Source organism: Dipodomys spectabilis, unplaced genomic scaffold, assembly GCF_019054845.1.
Source record: "Dipodomys spectabilis isolate Male_0828 unplaced genomic scaffold, ASM1905484v1 ptg000197l, whole genome shotgun sequence".
In the NCBI taxonomy this organism is placed as follows: domain Eukaryota; kingdom Metazoa; phylum Chordata; class Mammalia; order Rodentia; family Heteromyidae; genus Dipodomys; species Dipodomys spectabilis.
In genome coordinates, this window is record NW_024870874.1 from 7,453,001 (window position 1) to 7,466,246 (window position 13,246).

The 13,246-nt window shown below is 40.4% G+C and overlaps 1 protein-coding gene across 1 annotated transcript in view; it reads right to left on the reverse strand.

The window, feature by feature from the left end:
* Window positions 1-13,246, reverse strand: part of Wnt2 (Wnt family member 2) — a 44,337-nt gene that overhangs the window by 16,802 nt on the left and 14,289 nt on the right. The window contains exon 4 of the mRNA XM_042696008.1: window positions 2,775-3,039. Coding sequence (XP_042551942.1) covers window positions 2,775-3,039 — 265 coding nt within the window. The remainder of the gene's footprint in view (window positions 1-2,774; window positions 3,040-13,246) is intronic.

Consider the following 13,246-nt stretch of genomic DNA (forward strand, 5'->3'; position numbering starts at 1 on the left):
AAACAGAGAGAGAGAGAGAAAAGAGAGAGAGAGAGAGGAACAGGAAGAGGAAGAGGAGAAGAAGAAAGAAAAGGAGGAAAAGGAGGAGGCAGCTCCTGGTTCATCAACTCCAATCAAGAACTAAATGAAAAAAAATCTTATTTTGAGGTTGGATAAGCTAAACTGTATTTAAGATAGTATAGAAATAAAAGAGTAAATAAATAGCATAGCTTCTTCAGAAATCCCACTCTTCTGTGTGTTCTTTGCCTAGAGGTGCTGTGCAGAATGGTTGAAAGGGCAGAGAGCCTTTTTCTACCTCTTACCAACTATGAGTCCATGGACAAAATTCTCCACCTCTCCAAGCTGCAGTCTCCTCTCTTATGAAATGGGATATTAACACTCATCTCTTCTTGTTAGAACTAGGGAGGGAAGGTAGAGCAAGCTCTGGCATATGGTTGGTACTAAGATATGTTTGCTACTTCAGAGTCAAGAAACAAAATTTCATTTTAATACAGAGATCAAGAAGAAAAAAGTATGCAGGAATAATTTAGTAGCTTAAAGAAGTGGTAGGGATTTTACTCAGAATTAGCTCTGTGAGGGAAATTTTAAAAAAGGAAAGTATGATTCTTATTTCACTGAATATTCATGAGAGAATCTAATAGTTTGCTTTTCTGTGTAAACTGACTTCAACCCAAAGAATCAGGCAGAAGTAGATCTTCTGATACTGGATGTGCAGCTTCTGCTTCACACTCATAGGTGGGGCAAATGTATGGCTTCAGGGTCACAACAAAGGTCATGAGGCCAAACATCTGTCTCCCCTACCCATGAGATTATGAGCAGGTCACTCACTTCTCTTACCTGTGAAAAGTGGATAGAGTAATATCTAGAGCTGCTTTTCTGACTTCCAAAATTAAGATGTGAATTTGGTTTTTGGTTTTTGTTGATCACGTAGGAGCATCCCTCTTCTTCTTTTTTTAAATTTTTATATATTTATTTATTTATTTATTGTGAAAATACCATACAGAGGAGTTACAACTACATGGACAAGGTAATGAGTGCATTTTTTGTTTTCTCCAGGAACTAGTTCCAATGCACAGATGTCATAGGGTTGGCACCACAAGTCAATAGCATGTGCAGAATCCCAGCCTAGCAATCAGCATGCAAGTGTTAATATAAAAGATCTAAAATGATCAAGGTGATATCATCCCCATTCCCTGTTTGAGGAGGCTCAGGTTAAGCAGCTAGATAATAGCATCAGGGCAGCCAGATAACTGAGAAAATTCTAAACCAAAGCACAGGTTTCACAGTGATTTGGTTGAAACTTTGGCGTGACAGGTAGGATGACTTGTTAGCAGTCCCAATGGCATGTGAGGAATGCAGCGGGGCACAGCATCTGGTCCTTTTGCTCAGCAGTCATTAATCCATAGCCTACATGTACAAACTTGCTCACATGCCACTGAAAGCCAGCTCATCAAACCACGAAGGAAATCCAACTACTCAAAGGCAAGAAAGAGGCCTGGGCCTTCTAGTGATGTCCCTGGTAATCATGGGTAGTCTAAGATTAGCAGCTGTCTGCATGTGTCTTATTTTATTTGTCCTTTTGCAATTATTGTGGAATAAAAATAAAACTCAGAATTTAAATTTCAGGAATTTTTTCCTAGTAGTAAATTTCTTTGCTTTTTACTATGAAAGTGAGAGGAATCAAAGTGGACTGTGGACTTCTATCACCTCTCTTTGACTAAGACTTGTTCAATTCATTCTTTCGGTTTGGTTTTGTTTTTGTGTGTGTGTGTTTTAGTGCTCGTACTGGCACCTGAACTCAAGGCCTCATACTCTTGCTTATCGATTGTGCTCAAGGACAAGGCTCTAGTTCTTGAATCATACATCCACTTCTGGCTTTTTGCTGATTAATTAGAGACTAACTTTCCTGCCCACACTGGGTTTGAACTGTGATTCTCAGATCTCAGCCTTCTCAATAGCCAGGATTACAGGCATGAGTCCCTGGGATTAGCTCCAATGCATCACTATTCTGCACCAAGGTCTTTGCAAAGAAGGAGATATGTCTGGAGTTCAGTGCTGAGCAGGAGAGGTGAGAGATGGAAAACATACATCTATAAAATCAGCCTGGTAAGAACAACTGCTATATTAGAGCTGAGGGGAGTCGCCCTTCTCATGTGTTCAAGATGGAAAAGGTGCCATCAAACTGTGAGGGTGGGTGGCTTTAATAAATGAGGTGTCTCTTCGACACACTCCTTACATCCTGACCACCTATAGCCAAGAGACTGAGGAGAAATTCTTGCTCGTTAGTATTTGGCAACTTGTAAGCATATTGAAAAGAGTAAGGGAATGTAAAGTAGGGTAGGTATCAGAAAGGCTAACTTTCAAGCCCAAGCTGCCTTTAGTAGTTGAGGCGGGGGGTGGGGGGGTGGGGGGGGTGGGGGAGAGATTCAGGGCCAAGTTTTCCCCTGTCTTTGTCAGGCTCACAGGAAGGACACAGGGTGAGGTGCTGCACACATACATTCACTAGGTAGAATTTTGCTCAGAAGAAACAATTTGGCTAATGTGCATATTGTGACTTTTTTGCTATGTACCTTCTTACTGGCTTCTCAGTTCTGCACATTATCAACCTAGTTCTCCATCTGCTCAGGAGAGCTTTCTGTGTGGTTTCAATATGACAAAGAGCATCAGTCTAAAGGCGGCAGCAGCAGGCTGCACTTATGAATAACACCAGCTGAAAATACAGCTCATGTGAAGTCATGGTGTACAGATGATTGAAGAAAGTCTTTTGCACTTACCTGCCTCTCGGTCCCTGATACAGTAGTCTGGAGAATTCTCAAAATACACGAGGTCATTTTTCGTTGGCTTCTTAAACCTCTTGTTTGCCACAGTGAAGCCAGTGCCATCCTGATTCATGACCACCTGGATGGCCCCGTTGTACTTCCTCCAGAGATAGTCACCCGTCTTTCTGAAGTCGGCCATAGCCAGCCAGCACGTCCTCAGTGTACACGAGCCACTCACACCATGACACTTGCATTCTTGCTTCAAGAACCGCTTGACAGCCTGCCAGAAGAGACAGGAGTAGGGGAGATGCGACACAGGTTCTGTGAGGAGGGGGACTCAAGCATGTGACTCCTGCTATGACTCTCCTTACCTCTAAGACTTCACGGTGCTGTGGAGGCTGGTCCCTGACGCTGAGGATGATGAGAGTGTTACTTTGCCACTTGTTAGTCGCTTTAGACGCGCCAACTGATTGTAAAGTTAGGGACAATGGGTGTAGTATCAGGGAGCCCTACCTGCAAACCTCATTGGCTGTCAATGTAACAAAAGATTGCTATTTGAAAAGGTACATGGTCGATTTAAAGCGTGCTGAAATGAGCCGGGCACTGGTGGCTCACTCCTGTAATCCTAGCTATGCAGGAGGCTGAGAACTGAGGATCTCAGTTTGAAGTCAGCCCTAGCCAGAAAAATCCTTGAGACTCTTGTTTCCAATTTATCAGCAAGAAGTGACAAGTTGGATATGTGACAAGTGGTAGAGCACCAGCCTTGAAAAATGTTAAGCGAAAGCAAAAGGCCCCGAGTTCAATGCCTAGTACTTGCATTAAAAAAAAGTGAGGGAATGAACTAAAGTACTTGCTAATAAGTATAGCTTCACTATTTTAAAATTATACACTATTACAGACTGAGAATCTATTCTTTAAGATGCTTGGGACCAGATGCTTGGGTCTTGGATTTTTCTTAAAAATTTGGAATGTTTGCATTATGAAATATCTTACGGATGATACCCAAGTCTAAATGCAAATTTCAGTTATGCATCATATGTACTTTGTGCATATAACCCCAAGGTAATTTCATGTAGTATTTTAGCATGTCTGCTCTGACTGCACAGGTCACATGTAGCTAGATGGAGAACTTTCCACTCGTAGGCTACTGTTTTGCCTTTGCAGATGAAGAGCAAATCTTAGAAACGGTAAAGCTCTTGCCCATAGTTGCTCAGACAGTTAGGGCCAGGGCCAGGCTACCCTGAAGCTAACAGTAAACTAGGGTGATTAATCTTCAACTCTGGCTAAGTGATACAGCTGTAGATGACATGAATTTACTCAGTATTTTCTTAGAGAGGCAGCAAAGAAAATTGAGGCAAGCCCACCTTGGCTAGTTCTAACATAAAGGTTACTCTTCCATAGTTGTGAGAGCTGTGGATAGGGGACGAGACAGGTAGACCCCAGAACAATCTAGACAAGTTTGTGCTCTGATCTTAGGATGAACCACTAGAGCTGCATCAGACCTAGATGACTCAGTGAGCATTATCCTCTCCTTGGCTCACCTAAGACAGTAAACAGATAGCTCTCAAGGCCCTTTCCATAGCCCTAAGCTACTTTCTTCCCATGTGACAGATACAAAATCAGGGATAAAATGCCATATGCCAGGGCCAGTATGTGGAAGGGCTGGATTTGAACTCAGATTAAAATGTCTCCCTAACACACTATACATAGCTAGATTTCTTCTGTTTTCTCCCAGCAGGCTTTTTGACCGAAAAACCTCTCCTTGTTCCCTTTTTCTCCTTTTTTTTTAAATGTTAAGTAGGATTCACTACTTAATATAATTGTCATATTTTTCCTTCAGCACTTCTCAGTACTAACCTCTTGTTTAATTCATGTTTCTAAAGTTATCGTAATATTAAAAGAACTTCTAGTGATGATTGAGAGCTATGATCCTGGACAACAAAAGCCATGAGATGCAAAGAAGGGTTATGGAGTGGTTCACCAGTTGTGAGACCTCTCTGGACCCTGGCTGTGGTCATGGCTCAGTAATGGCACCAAGGAAGAACTACCTGCCCATCATCTTGTATCCTTAAATCGAAGGGTGTCTGGAGTGAAGGCACAGGAAAATGGAGCAGTAAATCCTCTTGAGTACATTCTCCAAAGTGCTACTCTGCACAACAACAACAACAACAAACAACAAGCCTTTTCAAAGAACTTGGAAGTTTCCCCCCTGCCCTGCCCTCTCCCTGAGCTTCTGATCTAATTACTGAGTATGTAGGTGGGGGGTTCTGGTATGCTGCCTATGTAAAATTCTCTGCAGGTTATTCATCATGCTTACCCCCATATGCACACATAGGCTCAGTACTCCAGTCTGCCTCTCCCGACTGGCCTCATCCGGGGCAATTGTTCCCTAGTGCTTGACCTGGTTTTGTCCCTTCAACAAAAACTTGCTTTCTGATGAAGGCTACAATAGTCAGGTGTGCAAAGATGTTTTTCATTCCAGAAAGTCATTCTGAGTTTATTCACTGGCCTGGAAATGTGCCAGAAGCATTCACTAGCTGAAGAAGCAACGAGGCAAAAACATTGTAGTAGCCCCAGATTGCTTGGTTATGTGAACTCACTCACTCTCTTCCCAGGTACGTGGGGCACTGACAGTCAAATGGTAGTCTACTCTTTGCCTTTTATAACAGGCTGTGTTCATGGTGATACTATTTAGTGCTTTCAAAGTGTCTGAGGAAAGAGATACGTTAGCAAACTATTGATGGAGAGTATATTAACATGCCACTCAAATGGAGAGTATTTTTGCATTTCTTGTCCAAATGTTTAATGTACATATGCTTTGGATTGGTGATTCTAATCTAGAAGTTCTTGTGCATATATTGGGTGTTTCTGGGATTTGAACTCAGGGCCTTGTACTTGCTAGGCAGAGACTCTACCACTTGACCTATATCCTCAGTCCTTACTTGAGGACACCACATTTCCATGGAAATTCACTGCAGTGCTAATTAGCAACAGCAAAATGAGAAGTCCAAATGATACCAGTAGGAAATGGTTAAGCAAATTATGGTCCATGCGTCCTAAGGTGTACTATGCATTATTAAATAATGTGGTAGCTCAGTCTTCTACGCAGGAAAGGAAGTCAGTGGTGAAAGCAAAGTACAGGACAACCCCTATGGCAGAAACCACTCTTTGATCTGCACAGAGGAGGAAGGGAAATGGTCTTTTACCATCTGGCAGCAGGCAGAGGGATTACATGGTCTGGCCAAAGGGAGGAGAACAAAAAGAGTCACACTATACTGCATAGTGAAGTCACAGCGTTTGAGGATTGTTCCTTGGCAACTGAAAGAGCAGTGTAGTGGTTCTCAATTCTAGCTGCACACCAAAGACATCTTGGGATCATGTCCAGCCCTCCCAGACTGCATAAAGCAGAACCTTGGGGCAGGTGGGTGGGCCTTAGCAGTACTAGCAGTTCCTCAGGTGATTCTAATACCTAGTTTGGACTGAGCATGGCATCTGAACCAGGACTGTCATGGCAAGAAATCCGTGCTCCGTGGCAGGAATCTGGAACCTGTAGAGGGCTCCAGCTGAGTATAATATCTATGGCAGTGCCTGGCATTGCATTTCTAATACAGAGAGAGCTGGGTATTGAATTAGAATTGTTTCCTACCCCATGGCTCCAAAATGTCTGAGTCTCTAAGAAAAATTTGCCACAAGTAACAATCTGCTAGTAGTATATGGGGAGAATTAAAGAGGGGTAGATGTATGGGGAATAAAAGAGGGGTAGCGACTGACTGGTAGGGAGAAATCTTAAGTGCTAACAAACCGATAGGTCAGTGGGTCATGGCAGAGAAGTAGAATGAGTGGAAGGATGTTCTCAAGGTTTCCCGATGCACTGGGTAAGGGGATGGGGGCTTCCTACGCATGGCTGCTGGTAGAAAGGCTGGAGACATATCTGAATCCAAAAGACTGAGTAGCCAAAGTGAAGACCTGTATTCTGTAATTATAGTGAAGTCTTCCATAGCACATGCAGATGTTGATTATAAAAACCTGAAAACAATATTATACGGGTGAAGTACATTATACACACGTACGAATATAGAACAATGAAACCTGCTGAAATTGGTTGAAGAATGGAGCTGAGGGATGAAAGAGAGAGATAGAAGAGTGAGTTTGATAAGGTACACTGTATGAGTGTATGCATCTATGCAGGTATATAAATGCCAAAATGACACCACTCTGTAAAACTATGATCTGTGAAATTTGAAAAGAAATATAGAAAATGATAGCTTTGTAATATGATAGGCCCTCCATACTTAGGGGTTCCAGCAGTTGTAGACTGAAAGTATTCTGGAAAAAAAATCTAGAAAATATTCCAAAGCAAAACTTTAGTTTGCAAATATGAGCGCTCTGCTGAATTCACTCAGATGAAGTGAGGTATAAACACACATTGCTGCCTACCTCATGTCTCATACACCTTCAGTCCTCTCCGAACTTCTGTATGAGCATTATTCACGCACATCTTGTTCATGCATTATGTATGTGATAGCTGCATCTTTACTAAATAGACTCTCATCATTACTCCCTAATCAATATGGGATAGAACTATTTACATGTCATTTATATTCTAGTAGGTACTATAAGTAATCTAGAGATGATTTTAGGAATATAGGACATCGTGTAGAATATGCAAATACTATTTTACATAAGAGGTTGAATTTGGGTATTTGTGGGGGGTTCTGAAACCCATCCTCCAGAGATATTGAGGGATGACTATGATTAATCTTGCAGCTGAGTATAGTTAGTACTATGCTGTGATTGCACCTTGTTATCTTTGATCCAACTTTATAATCTCTCTGGCAAGGAAGAATGTTGTCGGAGTGGTGTGGAAATTTTCTCAAGTTACTTGCTACCAATTGCAATCGTGATCACTTAGTGTTTTCTGTCTTTACAATCATTTTACCTAGGTTTCATCCTCTTGTTCCAACCTGGGCTGTCCAGTATCACCTCCTATACTGAGTACATTATTTCTTGCATGTCATGTTTTTTTTTTTTTGGTTTATTCTTTCCATTTGTGGCAGTGCATTCTTGAGTAACTCCTTCAAGGTGCATGGAGGATACATTTTCTGAATTCTTGCATGTCAAAGAAGTCTTCCTCCAGCCTTCACCCTTGATTAATAGCTTGGCTGGGTATAGAATTCTGCATTGAAATAATTTTCTCTCAAAACTTTGAAGGTACGTCCTGCAGGGTTTTAGCTTCTAGTTCTGTAGATGGGAAATGTAACATTTGTCTGATTCTTTGAAAATGTATGTTTTTGCTTTCATCTCACTTCCTATTTTTTTCTTCCTTGAAAGCTTCTAGACTCTCCCTTGTTGTTGGTGTTCTGAAGTAACACACTTTAGGATTTTTTTCCCTCATGAATCCTGCCTGACACTGGTAGATTTTTCAGTTTGGACTCTCAGATTCTTTAGCACTGAGATACTTTCCCTCTCTCCTTCCCACCCTCCCTTCCTCCCTCCCTCCCCCTCCCTCCATCCCTCCTGTTCTCCCTCTATTCCTCCCTTCCTCCTTCCCTTCCTCTTCTCTCTCCCCTCTCTCTTTCTCATGCCAATCTTAGGGCTTGAACTCAGGGGCTGAGTACTGCCCCTGAGCTTTTTGCTTAAGGCTAGTGCTCTAACACTTGAGCCATAGCTCCACTTTTAGCTTTTTTGGGGATAAGAGTGGCATGGAATTTCCTGCCTGGGCTGGCTTCAAACCAAGATCCTCAGATCTCAGCTTTCTGAGTAGCTAGGATTACAGACGTGAGACAAGGGCACCTGGCTTGAAATATTCTTTTTAATATTTGCCTCCCTTCATAGCATTCTAATTAGTTAGGCGTCAAACCTTCTGAATTGATCCTCCATATATTTTATAGTTCATCTCATATTTTCTCAGTACTTTCTTCCTAGCTTCATGAGGAAGACATTACATCAGAGTAACATTTCTGGCTCCCCTAACTCCCTTACTTATTTCTCCTTAGAGAAATGACTTGACCACCTGGTAAGTTTAAAAGAAGGAGTAGCACTTGTCAGCTTGAGTTCCTTCTTTATGGGGATTTGCCAGCCTGTGGGGATGCTCAGTTCTCACCAACCAGCCAAGGGCTTCCCTGTATTGTCTCCCATGGCCAGGCTGTGACAGGCACATGAACTACTCCCAGAAATCCCTGTGCTTCATAGCTCCATTCTCTGAGGCAGCCTCTTTCCAGCAGCAAAACTGACATGTTTACTCCAGTTGTCTGCCCATTTGATACTGGTTTCAAACTGGCTGAGAAAAGAGGTGGTTGTTTGTGGACCTCTTTAAATTGCATTTCTCTGTAAGATTTTTTGGTTTATCTTCAGGAGGTTTCTTTCCTTTTCCATCCTAAATTCTTTCATGTTCTCTAGCTATTACTATTTCAAAGCACCTCTTTCTTACTTATGGAAGCTAATATTGTCTTTAATCTCAGTAAGAGACTAGTTAGTATCTTATTAAAATCCTCATTTTAGCCAGGTGTCAAGCCTAGCTACTTAGGAAGCTGAGATCTGAGGATCTTGGATCAAAGCCATTCTGGGCAGTAAAGTCTGTAAGATCAACTACCAGAAAATTGGAAGTGGCACTGTGTCTTAAAGTGGTAGAGCCCTAGCCTTGAGAAAAAAAGATCAGGGACAATATCCAGATCTTGAGTTCAAGTCCTATGGCTGACAAAAAAAAAATTGTTTATCTATTGTTTTCTGACTTGCCCATAAGTTCCTTAAGGATAATAACCATTATCTCTCTATGTCCAACACCTAATCCCCATAGTAATTACTATAATGGACTACTTGTAACTTCTGTTAAATTTACATTAAATTTTAGTAGAGTTTTCTCTTTCATTACATCAATACAGATGTGTTAGTTACATCATTCAATACATCAATATTCTTCATCTCATCTCTAAATTATTTTTCTTTGGTGGTCATTTTTCTTTAATTTCTCATCTTTTTCATCTATGCCACTAAGTTAAATGACAGAATTTCCTAGACAGTCTTTATGTATTTAGGGATGAAGTGGTGGAGGGTGATGGGGTGCATGGTATACATGTATGTATGATGTATAAATATATATATATATATAGGTATGCTGTATGTACATATGTGTGTATATGTGTCTCAGTGAAACTCCCTTGTACAACTAATGTATGCTAATCAAACAGATCTAAGAAAGAAAACAGCAACAACAAAGCTGTAGAAAGGAATTAGGCACTCAGGTTATAAAGATGGGGAGAGCAGACTTTTTTGTTTCTGGTGAGTGAACAGAGCATTGCTTATAATGTTGAGGAATTTTTAAACCCAGAAAACCCAGGGGAATGCCAGAAATCTGGGCATTATGCTTAGGGATAGAAGAGACAAGTAGAGGTTTGGGATTTTATCTGCAGATTTCTTTGTTGGTCCCAATTTTCTCATGGTATTTTTGTTTTTACTTTTGACTGTTGCCCCATCTGATCTTGCCACCCCAATCTGCTACCCCTTACCCTTACACTTCTAGACTGCTTCTTCTCTCTGTTTCTTTACCCATTACCATACTTTCATTTGCTTCCCATTTTCAGTACTCAGTGAACTCAGAGCATTGTGTTTGGTGGGCAATTGTCTTACTCCTTGAGCCACATTCTTGGTTGCTTTTACTGTCCAGGAGTTTGTTAAGTTCTTTTATTTCTTTGGCTGTTCTTATTGTTCACTTAAAACAATTTTTGTCCCACATGTACCATTTAAAAGATGTTTGGAAAGAAAGGATGTGGCTAGATATCTAGATATATTTTCCCCACAGCCTTAGTTTGCACTTTGAAATGTGCTAGAAGAAGAGGAAGATTTTCCAGAGGAGAAAAATTTTCCCATTTTAACATGCACTGCTTAATGTGTTGCCTGTGGTGCTATATACAAATACTGTTTTTGTTTGTTTGTTTGTTTTCCAGAGCTAAGGACAGAACTGAGGGTCTTGCACTTGCCAAGCAAGTGCTCTTCCACTGAGCTAAACCTCCAACCTCAGCAAGTACTGCTTTTACAAAAGAATGAGAAAGAATTCAAAAGAGAATCAATTATGCTCAAAAGAGAATCAAATGCTTTCTCTATCTAGTGTGTGACCCTGAAAGCTTCATTCAGAACCTGTAGTTGCCAGGCAACTTCTGCCTGTAATCCTAAAGACTCAAGAGGCTGAGATCTGAAGATCTTGCCCTGGCAAGAAAGTCTATGAGACTCTTATTTCCAAAAAACTAGTAAAACCAGTGGCACTCTAACACTTTCCAGGCTCTACCTCCTGTCTCAAGTGGTAGAGTGTCAGCCTTAAGTGGAGAAAACTAAGGGAGAGCACAAGTCCCTGAGTTCAAGTTCAGGTACCAGTACAAACAACAACAGCAAAACAAACAACAACAACAAATGACCTGAAGGTCATGCCCACTATACAGAAGATCTGCTTTCTCCTTTGAGTCTTACTACAGGTGGTTGTTAGGATCTCATTCTTTTCTGAGTGCCTTCCTGGCTTTTTATCACTAAGCTGGCCCACACAGTTCTTAATCAACCCCTCACCCCTTGTCTGAATCCCCTCTAATATTTTACCTTGTAGCATCCTGGAAATATGCACTTGTTCACTTGCCATGAAATCCTTTAGAATAAGAAGTGCCCTTTTCATGTTTAGCTATGGAGAAACCATCCTTATCTTCACGTATTACTTTTCACAACAAAAATAGGATTGTAATTATTTCTGTGTTAAAATCTAACCAGTATTTTTATGTAGCCCTTAAATCTTTGAGCATTGTAAACTTCTAATGTGCAAAGGCTTTTTTCTACTTAATAATTTAGAAAAATTTGTGTGTGTGTGTGTGTGTGTGTGTGCACACGTGCTCATGCGCGTGCATGCACACATGTACCTATACTGGGACTGGGGCTTGAACCCAGGACCTGGGCACTGTCCCTTAGCTTTTTCATTTTAGGTTTGTGTTCTACCACTTGAGCCATAGCTCCATTTCTAGCTTTTTGGTGGTTAATTGGAGATGAGTCTCACTGAGTTTCCATCTAGGGCTATGACCCTCAGCCTTCTTAGTAGCTAGGATTACAGGCATGAGCCACTGGCACCCAGCTTAATTTAGCGAACTTCAAAAGCATTAAAAAACAAAGAAATACTAGACACTGGAATTCTATACCACAGAATTGTGAATGTTTTCAGTGGATGAGTAGAGAGCTATGGAAGAAGAAAATGCATGTGTTATGTAGAACAATTTTATTTTGTATTTCTCTGCCCCAATGTACTGTCAGAGTGTAATAATGAGGTAAAAAATTAAGTTCTATATGCTTGTGTTCAGAATTTGTTTAATTTTTACAAACATAGAAGGCATATTAGTATCTCCATTTCTTATTGACCTGTTTAGTAGATGAGGATGTTGAATCACCTAGCAATGGTAGTTCTGAGACCCTGAGATAACCCTGGCAGGAAGCGTACAATCCAAGCCTGTTCAACAGCAACTATACACTAAATGCTTACTAGTATTTCTCATACTGAGGTTTGCCAATCTTCAGGGTTTATGCTCCACAAATTCAGTGAGTCTCACAAGGTTTTTTTTGTAATGTTTACATCTCTAATTATAGTTTGAAAAGAATTATTTTGATAGTTATAAAGACAAGTTTCCCCAAAAGAAATAAAATTATTCTTAAATCAGCTTTTTTGAAAACTGATCCCAAGGGACTCCTAGGATTTCTTTGATAGACTTTTTCATGGAATAAGGGGAATTTTTTTTTCTTATGGGTACCTACACATTTTAAGTTTAAACCTTGAAATGTATCTATAGTCTAATCCTTTTTCAATCAAAACAAAGGCTATCCACTCTGAATTCTGTAAAATATTTGTCAATATAACAATTGACTTTGCCTTTAAATCCTATTTAGAATTTAAGATTTTTACATGCTGTATTTAAACTACATTATTTAAAGTGTTTTAAAAAATATTAGTACTCTCGGATTGAGGTTCAAAGTGCAGACAAAAAAGTTCCTGAGAGTTCTTATCTCCAATTAAGCACCAAAAAAGCTAGAAGAGTCCCAGAACAAGTGGTATAGTGCTAGCCTTGAGCAAAAAAGTCCCAGGACTGGTGCGTGGCGTGTGCATACTCTCTCTCTCTCTCTCTCTCACACACACACACACACACACACACACACAGACACACACACATGTTAGTACCTCACTTTTTTAGTACAGGTATTCTACAAAATAGCTAACCCATTTCTGGCCCTATATCCATTTTCCTGAGGAAAACACACATTAAAAACGTATTATTTAACTTTTACATGCTGGCTAAGAGCCAAGTACATTTATTAATAATTAAATCCTTTGAAAGGTCCACATCTCCAAGATGGGGATTACTGAAAGCTAGACTAATTTATACATTTCACTCATACATACTGTGGAACTAGAGAAACAAGGAATATTTATTATCAAACTACACAGTTGATTTGCCTATGCAAACATTTAT